The following is a 17,483-nucleotide window of genomic DNA, read 5'->3' as shown; positions in this document are numbered from 1 at the left end:
ATCCTTGGCTTTTTGTGTCACATTAATTGGACCAACCTGTTTCATGCACTTTAATTGGTTAACTTCTTGGTTTTATTATTTTGCTGTAAAATGTTTAAATTACAGTTTAAAGTTAAATAAATGTACTCATTGATATGTCAGAAATAGGTATCAGATTGCTAACTTCCTTTTGGTTCCAGTTCAATTTAATTCAGGTATATCTGCTCCTGCAATACACCACTATAGATTTTTTTTTCTGTAACTGTCTGATGTTTCCCAAAGTAACTGACTTCTTAAATATGATGGGAACCAAAGCTAAAGAGTGTGTTTGAACTGTTGACATTTATGGTTTGATATACTATCATGCCATATGGACAGATGGCTTTTTGAACTTAGCAGAGTTTTAAATTTAATTTTGATTCTGTGTTAGTGTTTTACAAAATGAGAACTGCAACAGGATCATAGCCATTAAGGCTCACAGAGTAATATTAATCTTTTGTCTCATAATATTTCCTTTATAGATGTAAAATTGCTTGTTATTTGTTGGAATTAACTGTCTTTTATAAAATGGGAAGGAAACCTTTTAATAAGTTTGTTGTTTTAACTTCTGTTTCTTTTCCCTCAAGAATTCAGAAAGAACTTGCAGAAATTACATTAGACCCTCCTCCAAACTGTAGGTGAGTTTTTAATGGATTTTATTTATTTGAGTTTTGTGAGGTAAATCTTTTCTTTAGTACCATTTGTTAGTGCATTGGCTTAAATAGCTGTTGGAACTATTCATTGTTTTTCAGGTGGGTAATGTTTTTGATAATTTAATTTGGGGGAAATTGCGATAAATTTAAAATACAACTATGAAATTAGCCCAGATCAATACTTTTTTGTTTATCATGTTTTGTTGAGACTCCATGCAGATATGTTTTGTTGATGTTATGCAAATAATTGTTTTCAACTAAATATAACATCGCATATGTTTGGGTTGTCATTTTTTGTTCTTTTGGAAGCATAATGAATTCATTGTCTAAAATGTTTAATTTTTAAAAGATGGTATTTTGCCATTTGCATTTATCTCTTTTATGAAATAATATGAACATTTCAAGTCTGTTGTGTTGAATTTCGATTAGTATTAAATCATACCGGAATGATGATCTGCCCCAAACTTTATTTGTCCACATAATTTCAGTCTTGTAATTTGACCACAGTTGTATGTCATTGTTTCCTGAAATTAAGTTTATAATATCTCTAATCTTGGGAGATAAAGCTATGTTCAAACTGAGGATTGTTATCAAATTTAGATCACCAGATAGTTTTTGTTTGCTTGTATAATCTTGTGATTAAGCTGATGAATATTTTTGCATTTTGCCTGTGTTAGAGATGGCTTATTTTTTGTTTGAACAGTACATTAGATACAATATTACATTTCTGCTTTTTGAAGCAATTGTAATAGAGATTGTTTCAAGATAAAATATATTCATTATAGTACTATTTTATTATATTTAGTAATTCAGGCCTTTGCAAATATGTATCAAAGGAGTTTATATAGCGGATCTTCACTGAGGTGTTTATGACAAACGCCTGTTAGTGGAATGCCTGTTAGTGGATTATTTTACTGAACTTCTACAGAAACTGTAATTTTAAAATATTTTAAATCAGGGTGGGGTTTTCTGAATTAAGGATTTTGCTATATGTTTCTGAAGGACTGTGTACCCTGCAAAAAGTCTATCCTTTCTTATTAGATTGAATTATGATTGAATACACTTATTGGAGTGGTATGACAGTGTTAGCCTCACTAATTTGTTTCTTATGTGTCTGCTGAATCTGTTATTTTGCCTAACCACTTGCTTTAAATCTTGAAGTTTTTTTTAAAGTGTTGCTAAAAATACAAGTCATTTCTGTAAAACTACATGGACACCCTTCGTATAGCCAGGGTAAAAAAAATCTCATCAAGATTCTATTTTTTGATATGCTAGGTGTCCTTATTAGTTTATTAACTAATAGGGTGGTCCCCTATTTGAGGATTGGAAAGTTTTTCCCTTTTTATAAAAAATGCATACATTTTGGAATGTGAGTCCTTTATAAAGACAGAGAATTGTGCATCATGTAATTTACGTTTGTGGACAGTGTTACTTTTACAGCAAATGCATGGCTAGGCTAATTGATATTTACTCTATATACCCATGTAGAATTCTAGAAATTTTAGCAAAAAAAAAAAAAAACAAAAAAAAAATCTGGGTTGACTTAATATGGGACAATATGAATACTGTATCTCAACTCCTAACAAAAAAAGGAACCATCCCTTTCTCAGAGTAGAATGGCAGAAGATGAAAGCTTAGTCCATTCCAGGAGAACCTAAAAGAAGTATCAACCCTCTCGATTCTTTCCACCATAGCACCTCTTCTGACTTGTTTAAATACCTGAGCAGGGTAATGGCAGTGGAAGAGACAGCATTGGTGCTTTTCCCTCTCCATGGAATGAGTCTCGACTTATCTATGACACCCCTATCCCAGGATCTGATCCCAGATTATCTGCTTTGAACTGGATTATATGAACCTATGCTGCCAGATCATCTCGGATAAACAGTAAATCGGGGATCAGATCGTGGGATATAGGGGCAGTGTGGAAGCAGCCTGAGTCATCATTACAGGAACAATAGAATTCTAGAAGATGTTACTAAACATTGGCTTCAGTTCCTTCAGTTAGAAATCTCTACACAAATTGCTGGCTAAAATGCGGCTTTGAAAATTATTATGATGGATAGGGCTAGCTTGTCTAGTTTCTCTGATCACGTTGTTTCTTTAAGAGCCATAGCTAATTGAGTGAACTACAGTCATCCTCTTGGTCTGAGAAAATGAGCCCGCACTCTGAGTTTTTAAAAACGGAGGTGAAAAAAATAACTTGCATCTGTGGCTCCACTTCTTCCTTTACACTCTTAGAACTAGACAATACAGAAGCTCTGTGTGTGGCCTTTTTCTTCTTCTTCTTCCTAATTCTTGGGTTTTTGGTGCAAAATAAATAAAGGCAATTACCTATAGGAAGATGATTCAGAAACTAGACTAGACCACTAAAGTAAGCATGATACTCATGAAGGCTGCTAGTATATTATTTTAATTTATATAGCTGAGCCCGCCCCCAATGTTGGCAAGCCCTCAATAAAGAACAAAAATGAATGATCAGATCCTGGCTTCTCTACTTCAAAAGTGCCCTTTCACTTTCTAAGCTGTCTCCTGGTGTGTTTTTTTAAGACATCAAGTTGTGCATCCATGAACACTTCACTCATTTTCATCAGAGCTTGATTCCTTCTGTTTTTTTTTACTTAGCTTTCTTAGTTTATGGAAGAGATGATCAAATACTGTACTTCTGTCACCTTACAGTTTTCTCTCTCATTATTATACATTCCGAAAAACCAATAATGGCACCATAATATCCCTTTTAAATCATCAATGTATATATTTCCAATACTAGGAGCTATTGGCTGTAAAGTCTGGATTAATGACAATTCCTCCACCATATTTTTAAAAGAGAGAATGAAAATCACAGTAAACATATTTGGCTTTTTAGCATAAACTTTTTTCAGAATCACTTCTAAGAATTCAGACCACTATTTGTGTGTGCTATTGTCAGTAACAGGAGCTTTAGAAATAGTAATGTAGTCATAGGTGTATAAGGGAATGCCATTCAGATATAGAAAACCTGTACATATAGAGCATATGAAAGTAGTGGGAAAATGCACAAAAAACTGTTTACATTTCATTTGGGTTAGTTCATTGGTTGGTTGGGTATGTTTGATTTTGACATTATACTACCAGGCATTTTGTTTTCAAAGTGCTACATGCTCGTTAACTACAGAAGTTTAATATACTGCAGAAATTAGTGTGTTATCACAACATAATATGTGTGACTTTACTTATTTCAGAATAATGCTGAATATCTTCAAACCCTGCTAACACAATGCTATGCCGATTGTAAGATTCTATGTAAATGTGAACAAAGTATTCTATCATGTGTTTCTGTTAATTTCCATAGTGTCAGTTTCTCTCAATTTGACATGTGATATTTCTTTATTTGAAAATTCAAAATTAATATGTTTGGTTGTTGTGGAAGAAACACATGTTTGCATGACTCTTGGATCATAAGCATATTTACAATAATATTACTTTCCTTGTGTATGGAAAAATAATTTCATATGGAAATAGACCAATTGCATTTGCATTTTTTTGTCAAAATAGCCAATGGCTACCACATTTGTCAATTCTTTATATTCTATGTTCTCATTTTACTTACTTTCCTGCAGTGAATTAATATGTTTTGAAATAGTTTCTAAAAGTTGTTTCTTATTTTTTTTCCCCAAAGAACAAGGCATACATTATGATGGTTTTAGTTATATTTTAACTTAGAATGTTTTGTCAAGCCTGAAGAATGATAATAGCTGAAGAGTGGCTTGTTTTCATTTCCACTTAGTTGTAAAGCTGCTTTGATATAAAGTGGCATCAGAAGTCTTTTATAATTCTTCCATTATTAAAAACAAGACATAAATAATCTTCTGAGCAAACAGACACTGCTAATCTAAATTCAATAAATAAACAATAGAAATTCCTCACCAGAATTTTAAAACATTTTCTGTTGATGAAAATGTTTAGAAATCACTATCTAAAGACAAATAATTAAGAAATAATTGTAATGAATTAACTTTCAAGTATCTCTGCTATTATTTTTATGATGTTGCTCCTTCTGAGTTTCTCCGAAAGCTTTTGGGGTAATATCCCAAATATCATTTTGTTCTCATGACATGCAGCACTGATACTCATGCTCTATACTGCTGAAATAGTGGACTTGTTTTGTTGTCTAGTGGATTCTGTTCTTCCTTTTTTAAAAATGTACTTGGTTATATCTTTATTAGAATAGTGTAAGCTAATGTGTGCAGTTCTATCTGAGTATTTCATAATAAAGCTAAATTGAGTCCAAATCCCTATCACTGGTGTTTTCATGGGAAATAATATTCACTCATGACATTATTTAGCTTGGCAGCTGTGGAATACTTAAGATAGGACAGGACTTTTGGGTAGAAATTGAAAAGGGGGAAAAGTCTTTGAACCTGAGAACTGCAAATAACTTTATCCTTCAGTTAACTGAAACCCTTTCTAATATTCTAAAAAGAAAAATATACAGTCTAAAATACACATTGTAATGATGACTTTATTTAGCCAATAAAAAATGCAAAATATCCCATCCTAGCATTTTCATCAAGCAAAGATGGTAGATCCTACAGAAAAATTGCGCAACTGTGTTAGGGTCATAGGTCTCCTTAAGATGTTTCCTTAAGGTAGTTCAAGGTGGCTTTAAAGGAAGGACAGTGCAGATAAAGATTTCTTGGCAACCAATGGCAGTAGCAGAAATACAGAAAAATCTGTTTTTCCACTGGTAGTAATAACTTCCTTTGCGATCTGGACGAGCCTTCATCCTTGGTGAAGCACAATCCATTTTATAAATTGAGTAGATTGAGTGGTCATCTGGAGATAAATTTAGGTGATGTAATAGATAAGGCATGGGAATAAGAGGTACATTCAGATGGCTTTATCTTATATTCAGAGGTTAAGGCCTTAGAACAAGTTGCATCCATTTTCTTCTAGGAAAAGTCACTTATGCAGCTGTTCAGAAGGGTTAAAAAGGAAGACTAGTCTTATACATGTCTAATTTTTAATACTTTTTTTTGTAACTCAGCTCTTTTTTTATGAAAAAGCTTCATTACATACTGTCCATAAGGATTTAAAAGGTATCCTATTAAGAAAACTATATCTTTGCCTAATTTCTAGATTTACTGTGGTGTTGCTAAATGTTTAGATTGAGTTGTCCTTGTTTCATTATATAGCAGATCATTGTGCAATGTCTGAGTTTTAAAGTCCATATGTAGATTTCTACAACTTCAACATGCCTAAATCATTATTGTATTCTGGATTATACATACTTTTATTAATAATGCATTCTAATTATGAATAGTTTATCCAGATGACATGGGGATTTTAAAGAGTGCTAACAGTATGAAAGAAATGAGAGACAAGTCTTTTTCCTTGTGTGTCCTTCTATGTGAAATAATTCGTATTTATTTTAATTAAACATTTGTGGTTTTGCAAGCTTATTCAGGCATCTAATTAACTGCAGCTTTGAATTATATCAAAGCATATGCCAAAATTTCTTAATTAAGCTATCTATATAAAATTAACTTTGTTTTTAACTTCTTTGACAGTTAGTTTACCACATCTTTGTTCATACCTTCTTTTTACATATTTCAGTAGAGTGCTTGAGTTCATTTTTATTTTAGAAATATGGAATTGGATTGAGTAGGCATTGTAATATTTGCTCATTGCTTGACAAAAAGCCACTCTGTGCTAATTTAATGGAAGCTGTGCATCATTTTGTATTTTATACCATCAAAAAGCTGTTATAAAACATCCAATTTTTTTCCAAAGTTTCTTGATGTAGCCTTCATAAAAATGTAATAGGGATAAGTGGAGAAACAGGTGTCACTAAGTGTTCAACAAAATATTTCTTTCTACAGAAGTGCTCTTAAATGGCCTGTGGTACCTGTAATAGGTACTATGATTGTAGCTCTTGAAGATGAATGGTTAATATGTAGTCTTACTTCTTAATCTCTTGATATTTACCTCTTGAAAAAATTAAATTTTATATTCTGAATGAAAATGGAAGAATGCTGCCCTTTGGTCTCTTGCCTGCGGCCCCAGCCCTCCCACTCACACACAGCTGGCCAGAGCTCTCCCAAGAGTCCTGCGTAGCCACATGTTAAACCCCTGCCCCCTCCCCCCCGGGCCTGGTTTAGTGCCATTGATCTTTAAGATATTAATCTTAATCTTTAAGATATACCCTTCTGTATGCTAAATTTGTTTTTTTTTCTATGAATTAGGGCAAGATTTTGTAAGGCTACAGAGACCACTACTCTATTCTTCAGTATGGGAATAAAGCTCACATGGAAAGGAAGAAGGAAAAAAATGTATACCCTACACAGTCATATATAAGTCTAAAATTTTAGTAAAAAATCAACCCAAAAAAGCTGGGTCATCCCATTTGTTGGTATTATACATTTGCTTTTGGTTTAAAAAAATGCCATCCTTTCTGTGAGTAGAGTGATGAACTTCATCCATCCCAGAACCTAAAAGAAATACTGAACCACTGGGTTGCTGTGCATTTTTTGGGCTGTATGGCCATGTTCCAGAAGCATTCTCTCCTAATGTTTCGCTCACATATATGGCAGGAACCCTCAGAGGTTGTAGAGTCTCTTGGAAACTAATACTGAACTACTTTGTTCTCTCCATTATGACATACCTTTGACTTTTTGAATGTCTGGCCAGGACAATGGTGGTGGTCAAGGGTGGTTGGCTCCTTGAGACGTCATAGCCGCTTTCTCTTATTTGCAGAATTACCCTCAACATATCTATGGGTTATATCAAAATCCATGATTTTGGCTCCAAAACAGTCCCCTGACTTATTCAGAGGTTGACTTATACATGGTATGTAATGTAGTTTACGGTTTATTGAAAATTGCAGTGATAATTAATTTGTATTTTGAGTTATAATTACTTATATTCTGAATTTCAGCTAGAAAAGTTCAAATTTCCCAAAGCTGATGGAAAATTCAGCCTCAGTTGCATGACCCAATTAAGATTCATGGGGGTGGGAGCCACAAATGTATGCATCTAAGTGTTAAGTTACATGCACAATGGAGGACCTCCTTGCAGCAACACCAGAGGCACTCCAAGTGGCCAGCTACTGGTCAAAGGACATTTAATCAACTACCAAACTTGCAAACTTTGTGTTTTGTCTGTTTGTTAAAACAAATTGTTAAAAATGTAATACAATTGTCTGGTTGATACTGACACAATAAATAAATAAATATATAAGTGTTAAGTTTATGGAAAAATGTGTATTATTTTGAGGACTGGTGTATTTTTTTCTAAAGTGAGGCCTGCCTTACAGTTAGATACTGAGCTAAATATTTGCTAAGTTTCTATAGAGAACAGCCCAAACAGATATGTTTGAGCCTTCGACAATACAGCCTTCGACAATACAGATATGTTTGAATTATATACCTTCAGCAGGCTTTCTTAATTATTGTTTTATTTTTGTACAAAGTTATGTACATTGATCGTGCTATAACTATAACAAAAAAAGGTGAGGAGGAAGGGAAGACTGTCATGTTTGTGTATTTTGCACATCCTCTCAATTTAAGTCCAGTTTGTTACTTTGGAACACTAAATAAAATAGGTTTAAATGAAAACTGGAGAGTATAAATGCATCACAAGTTACCCTGTTTACACAACCCAGTACTAGAATAGTACTACAACAGAAAGTAGGTAATCATAGGTGCTACATACCCTCATCATACTAATCCAGCCTAACATAGCCATGTCTTTGAATTCTAGGTAGGCCTATAGTATTTTTATGAATTTGTTATGGTTTAATTCTTAATGCTATACAAATAGATATTAAAAGTATAACTCTATCTTCAGTATTTTAAGAACAATAATAATGTAGAATTCATAATAGTGGGCTATTACAACAGATCTGTGGTGGAAAATTTCCACAAATTACATTTTGAATTTCTGGCATGTTTCTAGTGTTTTATATGTTTTCATTTAAAAAAACACAAAACACAATATTTGTTCAATAATAGCTACAGTCTAGCAAAAATTATTTATTTGAACATAAAAGCATGTGTGCTTTTCTTTCTTTTTTCCTTTGAGCAGTTTCCTCACCATTTCTACAGTACATCAAGCTGAACCTCCATCCCCAACCCTGTGTATCTCTCCTTGACTTTTTAAAGTAATTATAGCCATAAATCAGGTGCCCTCAGCATTATTCATGATTATGTGGCAAGATGAAAATTCCAGGGGGAGGAAAAGAAAACAGTCTGTGTTGTCTTCCAGTTGTATCGGTTTACAGTGAAATGGAATGGAGCTGTCATATAACTTTAAATCCTGAGTCTCCATGTGACAAGCAATCTGTGATTATCTGTGACTCTATATAACTAAGTTGATCTGTTGTGTAGCATGTGTACAGAAAACTTTTCAAATGATTATATTTGTATTTTACCAATTTTTATCTGGATTATTCTGTGCTATTTCTTCAAGGAATTGTGTTTCATTAGGTTGGTTATCTATTCGAAGGAGAAAGCATCTTGATGCAAAAATGGTTAACATAGTCTTGATTAGGCTTGCTGGTTTTATTTAGCCCTTTCTATGTTGGCAGTTCCTGGTGTGTGTGGTGACTGTGTGTGTAGTTTTTAAAGCATAGCTTTCCTTAATTAACTTATTAATTGAATAGCACACCATATGACCTCAACAGCATTATGTGCTAGAGGGGTCTAGCTGCAACAGGAGTCCCAAGAGGATGTTTGTTTGATTCATTACCATGCAGCATCCTTTCTGTCTAAAAGAAGAAAGCAGCATATGCTGTACCATGTGAAAGGGCATTTCGGTTGGTTGCTGTTAACAAAGGAGGAAAGTATCTGCTTTTGTGATGATCAAATAGGCTATAGAAATGTACATGACTCATAAGCATGTTTATATGTAGAAATGTACACATTATTTATGCATATAGCAAGTAAATGTATACATTGCCAAGCACTGGTTAGTATTTGACTAATGTATCTGAATTATAATTATCCTTTGTATGAATAGAATGTCAAACTGATAAACTACAGTTTCAATTTTCACTGAAAAATTTCTTTCATACCAATCTGCATGGTCTTTTCTTCTCCCAGATGAAGGCTGTCATCAAACTTACATAATATTACTATTATTAGTTCAGTTACTTTGAACCTTAAAGCTGCTTCATATCTGATTAATTCCCACATGTCTTTAGTCCCATTGTTATCAGAAGCTGTATACACATAATGCAGTTCACATCTTGCATTATACTGCAAGAAACTGGATCTTGAATTGGATTTGTTGAAAACAGATAAGTTGGCTCTCTCACACACATCCCCACACAAAATTTACCACAGCAAAAGCAACATCCAAGTGCAGATTAGTGCAATAATCTAATGCATAAAATTCAAGCATGCCTGGCTATCAAAAGTGTGACAGTTTTCATGACAGCAAACCTCTGTACCCACTGTTCACCTTTTCAGGATAAAGCAGTAAGTTAATAAATGCTTCTAATTGTCTCAGCTGCTCTGTACAAAAGTGATTTATGTAACATAATATTACAATCCAGAAATTAATCCTATGATATTCTGGACCTCCCTCAACGCCAATACTTTCTGGATGTTGAGATACTGCCACTGTAATGGCTGTGTTAGCTCGTGAGGACACCAGTTGTATTATATCATCCAGATATGTATATAGTAGCCAACACAGACAAGTACAAAAAATAGTATTCCCCCAGTATTCTCCATGGTTGATTTCTTGAAATACAAGGATGCCAGTTAAGCTTGTGACATGCTTTGGAAATGTAATGTTGCATTTTACTCTTCTGAAAAAGCCACATCCCATAAAATAACTCTGCAATTAACTAACATTTAAAAAAATATTTAAAAAAAACCCATATATTGATGGAAAACTTGGAATTCTATAAATATCTCTTGAATTTTGTTGGAATACATCCTAGCACATATATACAGAAGAATCAAGGTCTGTAGGTAAACCTCATTCAGGAAAGATAAGTCATCATTGTTTAACCCAAGGGTGGAAATCATAGTATCATAGAATAATAGAGTTGGAAGAGACCATTTGAGCCATCTAGTCCAACCACCTGTCATGCAGGAAAAGCACAATCAAAGTACACCTGACAGGTAGCCATTCAGCCTTTCCCCAGCATTCAAAATCAATTACTAACATTTTTCAGATCTATGACATATTTTAGAACTAGGTCTAATTTTCTAGTTTGAAATGTAGATGCATTCTAGTTTACTTGAATCTTATTATACTGTTTCAAACAAAACTGTATCTTATGATACTGCTTTATTGTCAGTTCATTCCACAATAACTACTGGTATTTCAGGCACAATCTTTGACTGAGATTCAGATAAACAAGAAAAACTTACACCTACCTGTGTGTGATTTAAACTAACTCACTTCTCTTGTATGTGAATGTTAACATGTAATCTAGTTGAGCTGTATTTGCAAGCTAACAGTGGTCATTAGTGGCTGAGCACCCAGTTTAAATAAACAATTGCCTTGATAATGGTTTAACAAATAATTGCCTTGATAAGTTCATTTTTCATTATCCAACAACACATTTAAATTGAGCTTTTGCTAATATTTTTGGGCTTTTGCTAATATTTACTTGAACTACTCAAATGATTTCAGTAGCTGTCCTGAAAAGATACCCCCCAGGTGCTTATCACATGTGTTCCTGGTGATTTGAGCTGTATTTGAGGGAATAGGATTTTGACTTGTATTGATGGTGTTATATTCACTTAAACATGGATGCCGTCATAACTCACCCTCTGGAGAATTGAGACAGGGAGGAATCTGATGTCCAGGAATGCACATCTGCTGTTGATAATGATCTTTAGGGATAATGAATCTCGGGAAGTAGAGGCTGAGGCAGTGGGGAGCCCTGCTCCCCAACAGGAAGTAGCAAACACTGAGGATGATGGAAACATGACACCACCTTTTTCTGAACAATAAAAAGATAAAGATTATCTTAATTGCAGTGGCTGTTACATATGAGGCAATGATTAATTAGGCATCTGGTATTTTGAAGGCAGCTTTCTATAAATTTCTTACTCTTCAGCATTTGTGTTTTCTTCACCTTGGACTGGCTACACTTCTATGCTTCTGTATACTCCTTACTGGTTTCTTGTATCTGGAATGCTGACTAATTATACTTAACAGCTTCTGTATCAGCTGATGACTAGTCCCTTGTTTCACCTTTCATATTGTTGGATAACCAGTGACTGACCTGGGCTGAAATAACTACCCAACAGCTCTTGCATTCTAACCATCTGATTCCTAGGACATTTGCTGACTGGAAATGCCCAAATTTTGTTTATGGCCAAGACTGCAACTCCACAGTTAATTGTGCCAGCTGTGTTCATTCCTGGAGATGTCTGAGCTGAATGTGGTGACACATGCTTTAGGTACATTTTAATTTTCTCAATTGAACTTTCTGTGAGGCTTCCAAACCCCAGAGTATTTGGAACCATGAGCCGGTCTGAAACGATGCAGCTGGAGCTTTTTAAAAGAGGAACACAAGTCCTTTATTACAACAGCATCATAGACTAGCTCTCTGTTTCAACCGATCCTGTGATTTGGATTTGGATATCTAAAGAAGTGTATTTCCCAATTTGAGATGCTTGGATTTCAAGATATCTCTATGGATTAATCCCTAATTTGGAAGTGCCTCTGAAGGGAGATGAGATTCATGGCCACTCAGTGGTACAATATTGGAGCCCCACTGTTTGACCAGACATTTTACAAATAAGTTTTAGGAAAATTAAGTAGAAATAAATGCATGATAGAGAACCAGCATATGTAGTGGTTTGAGTATTGGACTGTGACCGGAGACCCCACTTAAACATTTAAACTTACTGAATGATCATCAGCAAGTCACACTCTGTTATCCTCAGAGGTTGGCAAAAGCAAATGCCCAGTGAAAAATCTTACAAAAAAAACCCCGCAATAGGTTTGCCTTAAGGTCACCTTAAATCAGAAATGATTTGAAGGTACACAACAAGAAGTTCATCATCTATTGATCTCAGGTTGATTGTTTTTATGCCTATGTTTAATTTTTTTTTTAAATTATGTTCTGCCTGGAACTGTCTTTGACAGTGAAAAAATGGAATCAGAAATTCCATTTATTTTGGAAAACTGTTTAATACAAAGATTCTGACTTGCAGACACTTAATTTTCTTTGATAGTGAAATGAACATACCTAGAATTAATGAGATCGCTCTAGTTAACTACTTTTCATATTTCAAAATTGCAAGTTGTGTTAATTTTTTAAACTACTCTATGGACACTTTATTTGCGTGTGGTGTCAGGCAAGTAATAGTGCTTTGTGTGTGGTGTCAGGCAAGTAATAGCTATGTTTTTGACATTGAACCATGTTGCTTCATCTTTCCAAAATATTTCAATTTAATGGGATGTAGTGGCGTTGTTGCACCTGCTAATGCCTCAGAGGGTTTCTCCTGTCGTTCCAAAAATATAATGCTGCAGGATAATTTCTTAGATTTAAGAATTGTTTATTTTAATGCATTAGTCACTATATTTAGCATGCTGCTGATCTTTTATTTTGTGTGTACCAACTGAAAATTTTTACTTATTCCCATGATGGTGTCTTAAGTATCTGTCTTACTATTATTTCATTTTGCCCCCTCAATAGGTTCTTTCATTTATAATACCTCTGACATAAAACTAATAAATTATACAGCTTATTTCAAGGTTGAATTCAGTTAATTTAATTTAAGATAATTAAATAAATGTGAAGATGGTAAATATTATGTGACATTTGCAAGATCTAAATAATTACAGCTAACCCATAAATAACATAATACTAGTGTATGATTAATTTGTTATGTGGAATTAGCTTCCCTGTCACATGATGAATAAAACCACTAGTATATTGATTTTCAGAGATACCTGTTACATGCATCATTTCACGACAGTCATTCAGTTTTACCAGGAAACCAGAGGTAAACCAGCCCCTTATAGGAAATACAAACATATATAAATTGTAATAATGAAATGTATGGTGACATAACGTATCTCATGAAAACTTTTCATTTATATTTTTAACATATGATTTATTACTTATTTCACATAGATTTGGATGTTTTCCATTACGTTTGCATGACACACCTACACACTGCAGCTGACACACTAATGTGTCACGACACATAGTTTGGAAAGTTCTGCTCTAAGGTGCCAAAAACCTGCTGCACAGAGGCTCTAGTGTTTGGCAAACACATATTATTGGATCGTGGCCAGTATGTGCTAATAAAAATTGATATATTGCTCTGAACTTCAAGATAAGTGATATAATTTTACTTCTCTGCCGATTGTTAAATTCTCTTGTATGCACTTGAAAGGTGAATTTTGCCCCAATAATCCTAGAAAAAGGCTAAATTGTTATTATTAAGCTTGTTGTTGTGTATTCGTTCAGTCGCTTCCGACTATTTGTGACCTCATGGACCAGCCCACGCTAGAGCTCCCTGTCATTCGTTGCCACTCCCAGCTCCTTCCAGGTCAAGCAAGTCACTTCAAGGCTGCCATCTATCCATCTTGCCCTTGGTCATCCCTCTTCCTTTTTCCTTCCATTTCCCCAGCATCATGATCTTCTCCAAGTTTTCCTGTCTTCTCATTATGTGGCCAAAATACTTCATCTTTGCCTCTCATATCTTTCCCTCCAGTGAGTGGCCGGGCATTATTTCCTGGAGTATGGACTAGTTTGATCTTGTGGTCCAGGACACTCTCAGAATTTTCCTCCAACACCACAATTCAAAAGCATCTGTCTACCTTCGATCAGCCTTCCTTATGGTTCAGCTCTCACATCCATAGGTTACAACCATTGCCTTAACTATGCGGATCTTCGTTGCCAGTATGATGCCTCTACTCGTCACTATTTTATTGAGATTGGTCATTGCCCTCTTCCCAAGAAGTAAACGTCTTCTGATTTCCTTGCTGCAGTCTTTGCGCCTAGAAATACAAAGTCTGTCACTGCCTCCACATTTTCTTCTTCTATTTGTCAGTTATCAATCAGTATGGTTGCCATAATCTGTTTTTTTTATGTTTAACTGCAACCCAGCTTTTGCACTTCCTTCTTTCACCTTGGTTATAAGGCTCCTTAGCTCCTCCTTGCTTTCAGCCATCAAAGTGGTATCATCTGCACATCTAAGGTTGTTAATATTTCTTCCAGCAATTTTAACTCCATCCTTGGATTAATCAAGCCCTGCAGATTGCATGATGTGTTCTGCATCCAATTGAATAGGTAGGATGAGAGTATACATCCATGCTGTACTCCTTTTCCAATTTTGAACCAGTTTGTTTTATGGCCTGTTCTTAATGTTGCTACTAAGCTTGCTCTATCACAATTGATAGTGCATTTGTCCTAGTAATAACAACTTGGCTCCTGTCCAATCTATATTCATTTGTTATTTCTCAGCAATAGGCTAGAGCAGGGGTCCCCAAACTTTTTCAACAGGGGGCCAGATTACTGTCCCTCAGACCGTTGGAGGGCCGGACCATCGTTACCTACCTCGCACTGCCCATCATGAAAGCCTGGCCTCGCGCAAAGCCCCTCGCCGCTTGCAAGGCCCAATCCCCTCACTTGCCTCATGCTGCCAGTCAGGCCTGGCAAGCAATGCAGGTGTCGAGGACTTCATGAGAGAACAGGAAGTGCAGTGTAGCCTCCCTTGCCTCAGATAACCCAGTTGAAAGTTGATATGGTGGGATTTTCTGCCTTGATATTCTGGGATATAGAAATGTGTGGATCTGGGTGCCCTTCCATACATCTCTATATCCCTGAATATTAAGGCAGAAAACCCCACCACCATATCTGCTTTGAACTGGAATATATGGCAGTGTGGACTCAGATAACCCAGTTCAAAGCAGATATGGTGGTGGGATTTTCTGCCTTGGTATTCTGGGATATAGAAATGTGTGGACCTGGGTGCCCTTCCACACAGCTGTATAAGCCTGAATATTAAGGCAGAAAATCCCACCATATCTGCTTTGAACTGGAATATATGGCAGTGTGGACTCAGATAACCCAGTTCAAAGCAGATATGGTGGTGGGATTTTCTGCCTTGGTATTCTGGGATATAGAAATGTGTGGTCCTGGGTGCCCTTCCACACAGCTGTATAACCCAGAATATTAAGGCAGAAAATCCCACCATATCTGCTTTGAACTGGAATATATGGCAGTGTGGACTCAGATAACCCAGTTCAAAGCAGATATGGTGGGATTTTCTCCCTTGGTATTCTGGGATATAGAGATGTGTGGATCTGGGTGCCCTTCCATACTATATCCCTGAATATTAAGGCAGAAAATCCCACCATATCTGCTTTGAACTGGAATATATGGCAGTGTGGACTCAGATAACCCAGTTCAAAGCAGATATGGTGGTGGGATTTTCTCCCTTGGTATTCTGGGATATAGAGATGTGTGGATCTGGGTGCCCTTCCACACAGCTGTATAACCCAGAATATTAAGGCACAAAATCCCACCATATCTGCTTTGAACTGGAATATATGGCAGTGTGGACTCAGATAACCCAGTTCAAAGCAGATATGGTGGGGTTTTCTGCCTTGGTATTCTGGGATATAGAAATGTGTGGATCTGGGTGCCCTTCCACACAGCTGTATAACCCAGAATATTAAGGCAGAAAATCCCACCATATCTGCTTTGAACTGGAATATATGGCAGTGTGGACTCAGATAACCCAGTTCAAAGCAGATATGGTGGTGGGATTTTCTGCCTTGGTATTCTGGGATATAGAGATGTGTGGATCTGGGTGCCCTTCCATACTATATCCCTGAATATTAAGGCAGAAAATCCCACCATATCTGCTTTGAACTGGAATATATGGCAGTGTGGACTCAGATAACCCAGCTCAAAGCAGATATAGTGGTGGGATTTTCTCCCTTGGTATTCTGGGATATAGAGATGTGTGGATCTGGGTGCCCTTCCATACTATATCCCTGAATATTAAGGCAGAAAATCCCACCATATCTGCTTTGAACTGGAATATATGGCAGTGTGGACTCAGATAACCCAGCTCAAAGCAGATATAGTGGTGGGATTTTCTCCCTTGGTGTTCTGGGATATAGAGATGTGTGGATCTGGGTGCCCTTCCATACTATATCCCTGAATATTAAGGCAGAAAATCCCACCATATCTGCTTTGAACTGGAATATATGGCAGTGTGGACTCAGATAACCCAGCTCAAAGCAGATATGGTGGTGGGATTTTCTGCCTTGGTATTCTGGGATATAGAGATGTGTGGATCTGGGTGCCCTTCCATACTATATCCCTGAATATTAAGGCAGAAAATCCCACCATATCTGCTTTGAACTGGAATATATGGCAGTGTGGACTCAGATAACCCAGTTCAAAGCAGATATGGTGGTGGGATTTTCTGCCTTGGTATTCTGGGATATAGAGATGTGTGGATCTGGGTGCCCTTCCATACTATATCCCTGAATATTAAGGCAGAAAATCCCACCATATCTGCTTTGAACTGGAATATATGGCAGTGTGGACTCAGATAACCCAGTTCAAAGCAGATATGGTGGTGGGATTTTCTCCCTTGGTATTCTGGGATATAGAGATGTGTGGATCTGGGTGCCCTTCCACACAGCTGTATAACCCAGAATATTAAGGCACAAAATACCACCATATCTGCTTTGAACTGGAATATATGGCAGTGTGGACTCAGATAACCCAGCTCAAAGCAGATATAGTGGTGGGATTTTCTCCCTTGGTATTCTGGGATATAGAGATGTGTGGATCTGGGTGCCCTTCCATACTATATCCCTGAATATTAAGGC

The 17,483-nt window shown here is 36.0% G+C and overlaps 1 protein-coding gene across 2 annotated transcripts in view; it reads left to right on the top strand.

Annotated features, from left to right (window-relative positions):
- The window catches only part of LOC132778698 (ubiquitin-conjugating enzyme E2 E2), a 142,511-nt gene that overhangs the window by 32,223 nt on the left and 92,805 nt on the right, over positions 1-17,483 (top strand). Inside the window, exon 3 of one of the 2 annotated variants that reach the window (XM_060781934.2) lies at positions 606-656. The exons of the other annotated variant lie outside the window; for it this stretch is intronic. Coding sequence (XP_060637917.1) covers positions 606-656 — 51 coding nt within the window. The remainder of the gene's footprint in view (positions 1-605; positions 657-17,483) is intronic. 2 annotated transcript variants of the gene reach the window in all.

Source organism: Anolis sagrei, chromosome 6, assembly GCF_037176765.1.
Source record: "Anolis sagrei isolate rAnoSag1 chromosome 6, rAnoSag1.mat, whole genome shotgun sequence".
Lineage (NCBI taxonomy): Eukaryota > Metazoa > Chordata > Lepidosauria > Squamata > Dactyloidae > Anolis > Anolis sagrei.
Note: the sequence above shows the minus strand (reverse complement) of the source record. Positions and strands in the feature narration are given on the sequence as shown.